Source organism: Girardinichthys multiradiatus, chromosome 20 (genome assembly GCF_021462225.1).
Source record: "Girardinichthys multiradiatus isolate DD_20200921_A chromosome 20, DD_fGirMul_XY1, whole genome shotgun sequence".
NCBI classification, from domain to species: Eukaryota; Metazoa; Chordata; class Actinopteri; order Cyprinodontiformes; family Goodeidae; genus Girardinichthys; species Girardinichthys multiradiatus.
Genome location: NC_061812.1, coordinates 16,759,942 through 16,773,577, shown reverse-complemented (window position 1 = coordinate 16,773,577; position 13,636 = coordinate 16,759,942). Strand labels below are relative to the sequence as shown.

At 40.2% G+C, this 13,636-nt stretch overlaps 1 protein-coding gene across 3 annotated transcripts in view; it reads right to left on the bottom strand.

Moving 5' to 3' along the window:
- Positions 1–13,636, bottom strand: part of kif5ab (kinesin family member 5A, b) — a 113,823-nt gene that overhangs the window by 76,699 nt on the left and 23,488 nt on the right. For all 3 annotated transcript variants that reach the window (XM_047348164.1, XM_047348165.1, XM_047348166.1), the window contains exons 2-4: positions 6,651–6,738; positions 896–969; positions 430–534 (exon numbers count right to left, since the gene is read on the bottom strand). In XM_047348164.1, coding sequence (XP_047204120.1) covers positions 430–534; positions 896–969; positions 6,651–6,738 — 267 coding nt within the window. The remainder of the gene's footprint in view (positions 1–429; positions 535–895; positions 970–6,650; positions 6,739–13,636) is intronic.

The following is a 13,636-nucleotide window of genomic DNA, read 5'->3' as shown; positions in this document are numbered from 1 at the left end:
TTACACTTGATTTTATTTAGGGGCATCACATTAACAGAGCCAAAAATATATGCATGTCATACATCAGATTTCAATTTGCAAAAAACCATATCCTTTTCATTCCTCTTCACAATAACACACTAAAAATAGTTTAAGGGGTATGAATATGTTTGCAAGGCACTTAGAGTTGGATAATGCACAAATACTTTTTACAACAGCTAAATATTGTTGCAATAATCCAGCTTCCAGCAGTGAGACATTATCATTATCCTCTTCAGATCACAGGCTTGCACTATAAAACAGTAGTGCAAAGAAAAAAACATGCACAAACTTGTTTACAATAATTTATTAATGTTTGTTAGGATTACATTGAAGACCCTGAAACCAAAACGACCAATACACACACCAGTGTCCTCACACACATGAACAGAAATGCAAAGCAACACAAACCTTTATGTGAAACTCCAGGTTCTCATCCATGGCAAATATATGTTCAAAAATGTCCTGGGCAATCCGGGGAATGATTCCCATAGCCTGGGGATCATGGAGCTTCCCCTGCAGGAGGCAGAAGGACTCCCTTTAAGTGTGTGTGAATTAACAGTAGAATAAAAGATAAGTCTGGGAGGAATTAGGCAGAGAGAATTGTAAAAGAAGGAGAAAATAGAAAATTTTCAACTTGACAAGGGCCATGGCTGTTTCCCAGGGAGAGTTGCAAAAGAAGATGGTTCCCACACATGGTTGGGATTGAGAGATAAAGCATGATGGCTGTGATAGAGGTGGATATACTACCATGATGGCGGACAGAGGAGGAGATGACAGAAAAAGGCCGAAAAAAAAGAAAGAAGCTTGTGTGGTTGTGTGCATGTATGTGCTACAACAGAAAGGTTCTCTACTGAATTATTTAGGAATACTGCACCTCCATGGTGTGTGTTTTTCCAGAAGAGGTCTGCCCATAGGCAAAGATAGTCCCATTGTATCCACCGAGTACATCTAAAATCAGGACAAAGGAAGGAAAACATACGTTACAAGGGGAGAAAAACTAAATAATAGGTCATAATCAAAAAACCAAAAACTGGCACTTAAATGCAGCCCAGCTAACATGTAAACACAAAGAGAGGAAGTACCCAGAGAAAGCCAAGTCTCTTTGACCTTTCCACCTCATATAAACCGCGAAGCATGTGGTATTTAAGCTTGAGTGAATTCTGAACGGCCTCTGCGGCTGCACACAATAAACAACAACTACCTGAAGCTTTTAGCATCAACCGGAGGGCCTCAATGAGGTTGCAAGCAGTTACAGAAACACTATTCTCTTCATTCATACGGAGCTAGGCAGAAAAAAATAAAAAACACAACGTATCACCAGCTGAAGTAATAAAAAAACCCACATTGTTGAATGTCATATTGCTGACACAAGCTAATAAAACAGAGCAGTAAAAGCCAAACATAAAGAAAAAAATATGATTGGGAATAGTTGGCTGCCCCAGGTGAGCTGACCACAAAGAAATCAGAAAGGCTCTGAGCTGAAACCATGCAGGACCGTGTTCCCCTGTTCCTCTGCTGCAGTACTTTCAAAGCACAGCAACATGTCTTCCTTCACTTCCACACTGGTCAGAGTGAAACCATAACAAGCAAAAAAAGAAAAACAAATAAAGGATTCAGTGGTTTCAACAGGATATAAAGACAGGGGGAGATCTGAGTTCTAAAACAAGACACACACTGCTGCAGATAACAGAAAGGAAAAGAAAATTCAAGGTGGTGCGGGTGGTGGGGCTGGTGGTGGTAATAAACCAACCATTATTTCATCTCTCCTCAGCCTGTGGTAATCCCTCACTCTGTGAGTAATCTTGTGCACCAAATCAATCTTTTTTCATGCTCCATGTAGAAGGCCTTCCCTCCATCCAGGACCTTTACAGGTCTAGGGTCAGAAAACGAGCTGCTAAAATCACTGCTGACCCAACACAACCTGCACATAAACTGTTTAGAGTTTTACCTTCAGGCCGCCGCTACAGAGTTTACTAAAACCAGCCACCGCAGAGACAGTTTCTTCCCACAGGCTGTTTCTCTGTTGAACATTTAATAGAGTACCAAACAGCATACAGATGTTGCAAATGCACCTTTTTATTTATATATGTGTATATTTGTATATTGTATATATGTATATTCTTTAATGCAAAAAACAAAAACCAGAGAGCAAAGTGTACCGGAGTCAAATTCCTTGTGTGTATGTACGAACGTGGCAATAAAGCTGATTCTGATAAAGCACACATACAAATGCATCTCAATAAAATAGCTCAATAATCCTCTCAGGAATGTGGCTATCCTTGTTATTTGAGCACCTTTTCCTACAATACCTTTTCCTTCCAGGTGACTTTCCTTTAATATGCTTGAATACCGCATTTTGCGAACAGCCAGCTTCTATAGCAATGCCCTTTTAGGGCTTGCCCATCGCCATTTCATTGTTTGCAGCATGCATATGAGAATGGTGTATATGTATGTGCTCTGTATGTACATTTATTTACTAGGACCATGTGCTTTGGGCATTTTAAATTGACTTAAATGGTACATGGACTGAACTTATATAGTACTTTACCAATCATACAGACTTTCTATTTTGTTTTGTCATTACTTTTATAATGTATAAAGATGCAACCAGGAAAACCACAAAAGTATCTCTGAGCCAGTTCTTTACAAACCTTTCCTGCTTTCCTATTTCCCTTTACAACTGTCAAAGCTCGCGCTCTCATTTTGCTAAATGCTTACCTAGAATGTTCCAAACCTTGTACTGCAACCCATGTTGACCCGTTTATTTCATCTCTCCTCAGCCTACATGGTAATCCCTCGCTCTGTGAGTAATCTTGTGCACCAAATCAATCTTTTTTCATGCTCCCAGCACCAATAGTTCACTGTAGTTTCATGCTTTGAAGGGAAAGAATAAATGAAATCCTAACAAGAAAAAAAAGCACATAAAGAAGGATGAGAAGAGAAAAAAAAAAAAAACATTTTAGCTTGGGGGGGCAGATTCGTTTAATTTGATTTAAAGCCTCCTGGATATATGCAGTGTGAAAATAGTTTATGTGAGTTGTATTTCCAGGGATTTAATTTTATGTTTGAAAATATAATGTTTACAGTGAACACAAAACATTACCTAACCTTAAACCTGAATGTTAAATGTGATAAGGTTTTGATTTTCACAAAGAACAATTGTATCCTAAGATTACAGCACACACATATTGTCTACATGAAGATATTACTATACTGTACTGTATTGTAACTTGTCTATTCTCATTTTTCAAAGTAACAGAAAATTAAATTCCTTTAGCCTTTCCAAAAGGATGTCTGTTAGCCTCTTGGTCTTTATTCAATATTTTTTTTTCTTGGAGTAGCAACTTCAACCTTTCTAATGCTGCTTAAAAAGAAAGTCTTTAATTTGAGGATGATAAAAGGTTTTCCACAGGACTAAAACACTGTGAGATTAAACATCAAGTTTGCTCATGCTTTGGCCTTCTTTACATCGGATTAATAAAGCCCAATGGCCCATGCAACCTCCATAAGCCATGGGGATGTGGCTGGAACAAAGCAACTTTGGAAATCTTAATTTCTGTGTGAAGCAAGTGTGACATTACTTCACTTAGTACTCCACCAATAGGTCTCCCCTACCATTCCATGTTACAACCACTGCTGAACAACAATGTTTTGTCACAGTTTGCATAAATTATCTATAAATATGGGTGAGGCTTGAGCAGCATCAGTTTTAGCTTTGATGAAAATAAAGAAGCCCCTTCAACATTTCCATAAGTTTATCAGCAGCTTGAGAGGAGGTGGAATTTACATTTAAAGTGTAGCTTGAAAATCTCCCAACTTCCTTCAGATTCCAAACAACCAGCACAGCTGAGTCTGTTCACAATTTGGAGGCGTTTGGAGGTTAAACCCATGCTTGGAGCCCTACTCTATTGGGAAGCACAGTACAAAGTAATTTCTTTGTGGAAAAGGAGTGAATCTGCTCAGCAATTTTTGTTGTGGACAGTGTGAATTGTTAGTAGTTGTAACTGCAAGTAAGATTGCTTCCACTCCAGTATGGGCATGAAGGGTTTGTAGCCTTGAAATTAGAGCATTTCATTTTCACTTGGGCCACACGTCATGGATAGGTTTTATAAGATATTAATGGGAAGTATACAATATTCATGGAGCAGAAGACCATGTGTGGACAATGCAAAGGCTCTTAACGTTTGGCTTGATTTTTCAAATTCACAGCAGGGACCAGGGCTAAATTATATTACCATGGTAGAAAACCAGAAAATGGATTACTGGTTAAACATTTTCCACCAATTTGTGTCAGTAGTCTCCTAGTTTAAATTCCTCTACGGCTCACATTTTCTGTTAACTTTAAATTATGCAGTAGGTTTTTTCAAGTTTGTTTTTTTTGTTTTGGTTTTTTGCAAATGTTAACATTCAAACACAGTTTACAAGTGCTGAATATTATAGTGTTTTATAATATAGCAAACAGTGGAAGAGCTTAATTAAAATAATTAAATAAGGGACCAACAGGAGTTAAGCAATCTTAACTTCTCAGTATTGTGTACTATTAACCAACTTTAAGTTTAAGTGGGCCAGTGCAGCTGCTGTGTGCCTATTTTCTGCTCCAAAGGCAAGCAAACACAAAGATTTGTGTCAGCGAAATTCATTAATCTTTTTTTTTCTCGTACTCATACTCGTCGTCTTCCGCTTTATCTGGGACCGGGTCGCGGGGGCAGCAGACTCAGCAGAGACGCCCAGACGTCCCTCTCCCCAGACACCTCTTCCAGCTCCTCCAGGGGGAGCCCAAGGCGTTCCCAGGTCAGCCGAGAGACATAGTCCCTCCAGCGTGTCCTGGGCCGTCCCCTGGGCCTCCTCCCGGTGGGACGTGCCTGGAACACCTCCCGAGGAAGGCGTCCAGGAGGCATCCGGTATAGATGCCCGAGCCACCTCAACTGGCTCCTCTCGATGTGGAGGAGCAGCGGCTCTACTCCGAGCCCCTCAACCTATCTCTACGGGAGTGCCCAGCCACCCTACGGAGGAAGTTCATTTCAGCCACTTGTATCCGGGATCTCGTTCTTTCGGTCATGACCCAAAGTTCATGGCCATAGGTGAGGGTAGGAACGTAGACCGACCGGTAAATCGAGAGCTTCGCTTTTCGGCTCAGCTCTCTCTTCACCACAACGGACCGGCACAGCGCCCCCATTACTGTGGCAGCCGCACCGATCCGTCTGTCGATCTCCCGCTCCATTCTTCCCTCACTCGTGAACAAGACCCGAGATACTTAAACTCCTCCACTTGAGGCAGGAACTCCCCTCCAACCTGAAGAGGACAAGCCACCCTTTTCCGGTCAAGTACCATGGCCTCGGACTTGGAGGAGCTGATCTTCATCCCAGCCGCTTCACACTAGGCTGCGAACCGCCCCAGTGCATGCTGTAGGTCTTGGCTAGATGGGGCCAGCAGGACCACGTCCTCTGCAAAAAGAAGAGACGAAATCCTCTGGTCCCCAAACCAGACCCCCTCCGGCCCTTGGCTGCACCTAGAAATCCTGTCCATAAAAGTTATGAACAGGACAGGTGACAAAGGGCAGCCCTGCCGGAGTCCAACATGCACCGGGAACAGGTCCGACTTATTGCGGGCAATGTGAACCAAACTCCTGCTCCGCTTGTACAGAGACCGGATGGCCCCTAGTAAAGAGCCACTGATTCCATACTTCTGGAGCACCCCTCCCAGGGCATCACGAGGGACACAGTCGAATGCCTTCTCCAGGTCCACAAAACACATGTGAACCGGTTGGGCAAACTCCCATGAACCCTCGAGTTCCCTGTAGAGGGTATAGAGCTGGTCCAGTGTTCCATGGCCGGGACGAAAACCACACTGTTCCTCCTGAAGCCGGGGTTCGACTATCGGCCGGACTCTCCTCTCCAATACCCTGGTGTAGGCCTTACCAGGGAGGCTGAGATCTGAGATTAATGCTATGTTGGTATGATTTCATTGTTTTTAATTACATTCTGGACACTATTTCTGATCATTTGTATTATGGTATAATCTGAATTTGTTTACATATAGAAAATGGTGGAACTGGTGAATAGTGGCTTTCTTTTTCTCAAAGATTTTGCTATCTACAAAGCAGTTTTTGATCTGTTTGAATTAAATCTCTTTGGTGTCCCATGCTGCCTGGTAATTAGTTGATTAGTCAAGCTGGTTCATCACTTGTTAGGCCACATGCACCCTAATTAAAAAAATTGCTTCCCGCCTGAAAACAAATAAACCCAACGACTGTTGAAGGTGAAACGGTGTTTTGCTGGAAGATGTAAAAAAAAGAAATTATGTTACGATTCCATTAAAATGGTACCTGCAGCACCTTTAGCTTTAGTGTAAAGATATAGCATGCATGATTTTAATCTGTTTAATTTTTTATTTTAATCCTACACATGCAGGCTGTGTGACTAAATCATGTCATGAAAATAGGTTTCCTACTGCTTGCAAGGAAAAGCTGTTGCTGCATGCATCACCGATAGAGGTACAGGCTGACAAAGCCAACACAGACATCAAGAATGTGGAGGACATGCTAATTTAAGGTCTGCTGTGCCTTTTTTCTTCCTTCAGCACTTGTATTGCATCTTACAGAGTAAAGGCAAAATGTTTTATTTACTCACCTCTGACAATCTGTTTGGCACAGGCATTGTAGACTTGTTCCTGCGTGGTGTTAGTGGGGAAGACCTGGTCAAACACGTACGACTTCCCCTGTGGAGGGCAGAATAAAAATAGTCATCAATGACAGAGACAAGTTGATGAGAGGCTACAGTGAGCTTCGATTAAAAAAAACAACAACAAAAAACATCCTAGCAGGTTTGTAAACATGGATTTCTTAGAAATAAGAATTTTTAAATGATTTTCCCTACCTCACTATATTGTATTGTAAATCTATGTGCCAGAACAGAGAGTACTACTTTTCTTCAGGGTGAAGTTGCTTTATGGATGCTTTTTCATTGTGTTGTGCAAGGTCTGAGTAAACTGTCTTTTTTTAAAAGGTACAGCATGAATCTCTACATATATTCTATGCAGCATGTGTTTTGATTGGAGCGCTGCTGGGTGGAACTGTAAGTAAAGACTGCTCAACCCCAAGACAGCCAGACTGACAGAGATTCACTCTGAGGTAAAGCCATTAGAGGCAGCGTTGAAGAGCTTTAAGAGTGACCCGATGCATTGGAAAGAAGAAATGGATTGGAGGAGGAGAGCAGAGGAGTGTAATTGCAGAGAGGGCAGATGACCTGAAACCAGACTCTGCATGCAAGAATACCGCATGAGAGAAAAAAAGACAAAGAGAGTTGGTTTTTGAATTATTTAGACTCACAAACAGAAATTCTGTCGTTTTGTTAGTGAGGAACTAAAAACATGAGCTTTTACAGACACAAATCCTAAAAGTGTGGTGCACATACAGGTACATCAATATTACATACAATATTGCGTAAAAATGCTAGATTTTTTGCTTTCATCTCAGAAAGTGAAACTCATATATCATATAGAATCATTACACATAGAGTGATATATTTCAAGCCTTCGTTTCTTGTAATCTTGGTGATTATGGTTTACAGGTTACGAAACCCCAAGATTCGGTGTCTCAGAAAATTAGAATACTGTGAAAAACTTCATTATTGGACACTCATGGTGTCACACCTTAATCAGCTAATTAACTCAAGACACCTGGAAAGGTTTCCTGAGTCTTTAAACGGTCTCTAACTCTGGGATATAGGCTACACTATTATGTGGAAGACTACTGACTTCACAGATGTTCAGAAGATAGTCATTGACACCTTTCACAAGGTGGGTAAGCCACAAAAGGTCATTGCTGAATAAGCTGGTTGTTCACACAGTTCAGTATCCAAGCATATTAACAGAAAATTGAGTGGAAGAAAGAAGTGTAGTATGAAAAGGCGCACCAGCAACAGGGAGAACCGCAGCCTTGAGAGGATTGTCAAGCAAAATCCGTTCAAGGATTTGAGGGAGCTTCACAAGGAATGGACTGAGGCTGGAGTCGGTGCATCAAGAGCCACAACACAGAGACGAAAACTAGACATGGGCTATAAATGTTGCATTCCACGTGTCCAGCCACTCCTTAAACAGAGACAACGTCAGAAGCATCTTACCTGGGCTAAGGAGAAAATTAACTTTACTGTTGCTCAATGGTCCAAAGTCCTGTTTTCAGATGAAAGTAAATTCTGCACTTCATTTGGAAATCAAAGTCCCAGAGCCTGAATGAAGAGTAAAGAGGGACAGAATCCACATTGCTCTGAGTACAGGATTCAAGATTATTGTTGGGAATATAATGATTAATTTGCTGTCCCTCCCAAGAAAACAAATCTAGAAAAATAATCCCCTGCACCTTCAGACATAAAATATGACACCTGATATTTCACCAGCATCTGAATTACATTTAGCAACAACTTTTATAAAGTAATGTAAAGTATAGATTAATGCTTTTGTTTTCTAAAAATAAAATACAAAAATAAAAACGCAGATTCCCTTAACCTTGGAGGAGAATCAGAATGTGGTGTATTGCAGGGCATTTCTGCAAAGTACACCACTAGATTAGCACATTATCTCTTTGTCCACGGGGACTACAGCACCTTCTCTGTGCATTGTCAACCTTCTAGTAAGACACCAAGGAATAGAAAAAGGTCAAAGCTGATGCACCTTGGCTGCAGAGTAAAATAAAAAAAAAAGAGCATAACTGACTTTGTGTGAGGGATAGGGAGCACGACAGAACACTGCTCCAAGCTATAACGCTGTTATTTGAAAGCACACACTAATATTGCTCTAAACTGACTCTGCTTAGACAGTAAGAAGAAGAAAAAACAAAAGTGGATCAACAATTCTTCTTTCTGAAGCGTGACCACTGTGGGAAAGGGGCAAATGAAAATAAAATAGCTGCTTTTTCAACATAAACTTGTCATCCTGTTAAGCTTTTTCATGGTTTTCTGTTGTTGCCGATATATATGCTAAAACTGTTAAACCACAATTGCAGGAAAAAGACCATTTTAAAAATAAGCCACTTCACAAGTATTTTCTGACCCTAGACTTGCCATTTTGAGGGTCAAATGTGCTAAATTTCAATAAATAAGGAGTTTATGAAAAAACATAAAATCCATCATACATAATCAAATCCTTTAATTCAGAAGTTAGTAATTAAAATTTAAATGCAAATGAAAAACTGTTGCAGTGGCTTGTCAAAAGCTTATATTTGACTGGTTAACTTTCTTAGCCCTGACTTAGCTCTGACTTTGATGGTAAATGCTGACAAATGAAACTCCTGATATCATTTCATGATATGTTGCCACACAAGGCTATAAAATATTTAGGTAAATACTTCAATAATAATATCTTAAGTTATAATTAATATTAAATAAAAAATATTTTTCACATGTAATTATTTCAGAAATGTGTAAAACATTAAAATGATTATTGATAAATCAATAACTTTCAGATACATATATACAACATATATGTATCACATACATTACCGGTCAAAAGTTTTAGAATGCCTTTCTCCTTTAATGGTTTTCTTTGTGTTTATGACTATTTACATTGTATGTAGATTTTCAAGAAAGGCATCAAAACAATGAATGAACACATATGCCAAATGCAGCAAACATAAAATTGTAAAATAACTTTAAATATGTTATGTTTTAGAATCCTTAAAGCAGCCGCCCTTTGCTGTAACCTCTGGCCGTCTCTCAATGAACGTCAGGGAAGTTCTTTCAAGACTCTTTGGAAAACCATTTCAGGTGACCACCTCCTGAATCTGATGGAGAGAATGCCAAGAGAGCAAAGCAGTCATCAAGCAAAGGGTGGCTATTTTGTAAAAATCTAAAATCTAAAAAATGCTTAGTCATTTTACACTTCGTTTACCACATAATTCCATGTGTGTTCATTCACAGGTTTGTTGTTTGGGGAGAAACTACATTTGAAATAGTCCTGAAAATAAATAGACCCATTAAGTGAGAAAGGCGTTCTAAAACTTTTGACCTTACAGATATACATATGTTTGGCACTTTTGGCCCTTGATTGTGCAGAAAGACATGACGCAAAAGGAATACTTAAAATGTATTATTATTTGCAAAGAGAATCCAGATGTTTATCTCTTTCAGAATGTTTCCTGATGGCCCCCCCATTCCACAATCCTGGCTTTTTGCATAAAGTAATTTGTTCACAGCAGAGCACAAAGACATTTTGACAAAATCCTACATTAATTTTTCTGTATTTTCTACTTGGCATCTCCTAATGAGCTGAGCTGTTTAGCCGTTGCTGTAATCACAGCTGCAGGTATAAACAAGCTTCCCATCAGAGGTGATTAGGATGGCTCTGTTCCCCAAGAGCCAATTGTACAACACACATAAAAACCAGGCTAAACAACAGAGGGAGGGGGATGGGGAGTATGACTGAGAGAGCATTATGTGGTCTTCATTGGATGGAATAAAATAAATCAGTTATATAATCTGGATGAAAAACAGACTCTTGTCAATCATTTGCTTTGACTGCTTCACTGTTAATCTGAGCTGCACAAATATGATAGTAGCATACAAGTATTAGACATCTGTAACCTCTTTATCTGCATATCTATCTTTCTGTTGGCCCTGTCGGTTGAGTAAGGCATAGACACAGTGGCTTGTTTGTCTGTTTGTACAATTTAATAGTTGTCTCTTCAATTAGGTGGCCGGACAATGATGGACAAAGCTGCAGCAGGAAGCCAAGGGTGCTGGAACCGGAGCATGGGCATCTGTGTACTCATGCAAGAAGGCAAATAATATATTGAATTATGTTGTTACACACAGACATTGTTCATGGCCCTCAGCATTGAGTGACATGTCAAACACCCACATGGCCCGTTCAGCTAGCAATCTGCCACTGTCTGCCAGAAAACAAAGAGACAGCAGGAGATAAACTGAGGCTTAAAGGAAACTGTAGCGTTATACAGAGACTGGAGAAGTGATTGGTGGTGGCAAAATACTGATTGTTTAGGCCGAAAGTTGAGCTTAACAGAACCAATACAAGACAGTAAACCAGAGAACAGCACATAAATTAAAATAATCCAGACATATAATCATTACAGGTGGCTTCTTTCAGTGAAAGAGGGAGAGAAAAATAAAATGAAAGATCCAAAATGACAAAGAAACGACAGAAGAAACCAGAGAATCCTCTAAGGAAACAAAGCGAAGAATCAAGATGAGAAAAATGTGGGATGAAAGGTTTATTTCGGCAAGTCTTAAATTTAGATCAGGTCTATGTTTTGCAGTCCACTCACAAGAATTACTTTCTGGCATTTTACCAATCAACTACTACTTACTTACCTCAACTAAAAGGAGCAAAATAATAATTTATCAGAATGTAAACAATCCAGCTAAATAGATCTTGTTGACTTTGGCAAAGAATGACCATGTTGTGTCTGTCAAAGGATTTGCTGTAAAACAAATGTCTTACAACATTTTGTGAAATATTTAAATATATATTTTAAAATATATATTTTAAATAACTGTAGATTATTAGTCAGCTGGTTCATTTGTGTTTAGTGTGTCACACACACACACACACAAACAAAACTCACCTTAGAGTGATGAATTTAACTGAATATAACAAAACATTTGTTCAAATTCACATTGTAACCACAGTCAACCTGTCAAACTTTAATCAATTCCTGGGTTAGGGTACAAAAAAAAGTCAAATGACATAAAAATAATTAAATTAGACATGATTAAAATAAAGTTAGTTTATAAATCTCCTGAACAGCAAGGTTTTTAGTACTTTTCTTAAGGACTCTACAATCTGTGGTGCCCTGAGATGGGGCTGTGCAGAAAGCCCGGTCTCCCATAGAAGTTAGTTTGGTTCTAGGGATTTGGAGTTGTGTAGTTGGAATGTGCTGTGGTATGCGGAGTGAGCAGTTCTTCAAAGTAACTGGGGGGATCTTCCTGGACAAACCGATACTGTAGGTATGGAGGCAGATCTTGTCCTGGATGCAGGCAGAGACTGTCATGATGGGTTGTAGGACCAAAATGTAAACAGGAAGGGGAAGCATGTAGATGGTGAAAAGGGACCAAGGATGAATCCTTGAGGAACTCTGCATCTGACAGTCTGAGTCCTGGATTTGGATTTATCAATGGAGATGTATTGTGTTTGGTTGATGAGGATACAAACCAGTTCAGAACATTGTGACATAGTCCAGTAAAGTGACGGAGTTGATTTATTAGGATGCTGTGGTCAATGGTGACTTTGAACAGCTGTTTCAATGCTGTACGCCAACTGGAACCCAGATGGATACTTTTCAAATAGTTGATTGGTTTTGAGGTTGTCATGTAGTTGTGCAGCTACAACTTTTTCCAGAACCTTCGAAAGAATGAGGAGGTTAATTATGGATCGGTAGTTGGTCAAAATCTTTGGATTGAGGATTGTTTTTTTAAGCAGTGGTTTTATTATAGCAGTTTTCAATGTGGATGGAAGAGAGCCAGCACAGAGGGACTGATTAATGATCATAGCGATAAGAAGAGCAATAGCAGATATGCTTGTCTTGAGTAGAGAAAAAGGAAAGGTTGTCGATAGCACATGTTGTGGTTTCAACCTCTTCAAAATGTTGAGAATCTCCTACTAGGAGACAGGGAGGAAGGAATAGTGAGGCTGGAGAGTTTTAGAGGTTAGGTCAGCAGTCTGTTGGGGTGGATTGGATGAGAAACTCAGAGCAGAGCAGATTGTGTTGATTCTTGTCCAAACGAAGTCCAGAAACGTATCACAGGGGTCATCTGTTGAGTCTAAGCTTGATGAGATACAAGGTCTGAGAAAATGACGAACTATGGAAAAAAGCTGCTTAGAGTTTCCAGGGCAGCTTTGGATAATATTGGAAGAACAGCAGCTCCATGGAGAAAACTATATGGTCGGACACAGCCAGGTCATATACTACAAGGTTGTTAATGCTGGCAGGGTCAGTGATGACATTCGAGGTCATACCCTGGACCAGGGTAAGTGGAAACATCAATCAAGTAAGTTGAGAAATTCTTCTGCGAAATGACATGAGGGAGAGTTAACATGAATGTTCCGATCCCCAAGTATCATGACGTTAGAAGATGTGGGGCAGAGTGTGGATAGAAGATTGGATAAGTCTGGAATAAACCCTGAGTTTGATTTTGGTGGTCAGTAGATGGGGAGAAACGTGATATGGATAGAAGGATTACCTTTTAATGCCAGGCATTCAAAAGAGGTCCATGTGAATTTATGTGTGAATTAATCTGAGATACATTTACATGTAGGGCTGCACAGTGGCGCAGTTGGTAGCACTGTTGCCTTGCAGCAAGAAGGTCCTGGGTTCGATTCCCAGCCGGGGGTCTTTCTGCATGGAGTTTGCATGTTCTCCCCGTGCATGCGTGGGTTCTCACCGGGTACTCTGGCTTCCTCCCACAGTCCAAAGACATGCCAGTTAGGTTAATTGGTCACTCTAAATTGACCTTAGGTGTGTGAATGACTGTGTGCATGGTTGTTTGTGTGTTGCCCTGCGATGGACTGGTAACCTGTCCAGGGTGTACCCCACCTCTCGCCCATAGACTGCTGGAGATAGGCACCAGCTCCCCCGCAACCCACTATGGAATAAGCAGTAGGAAAT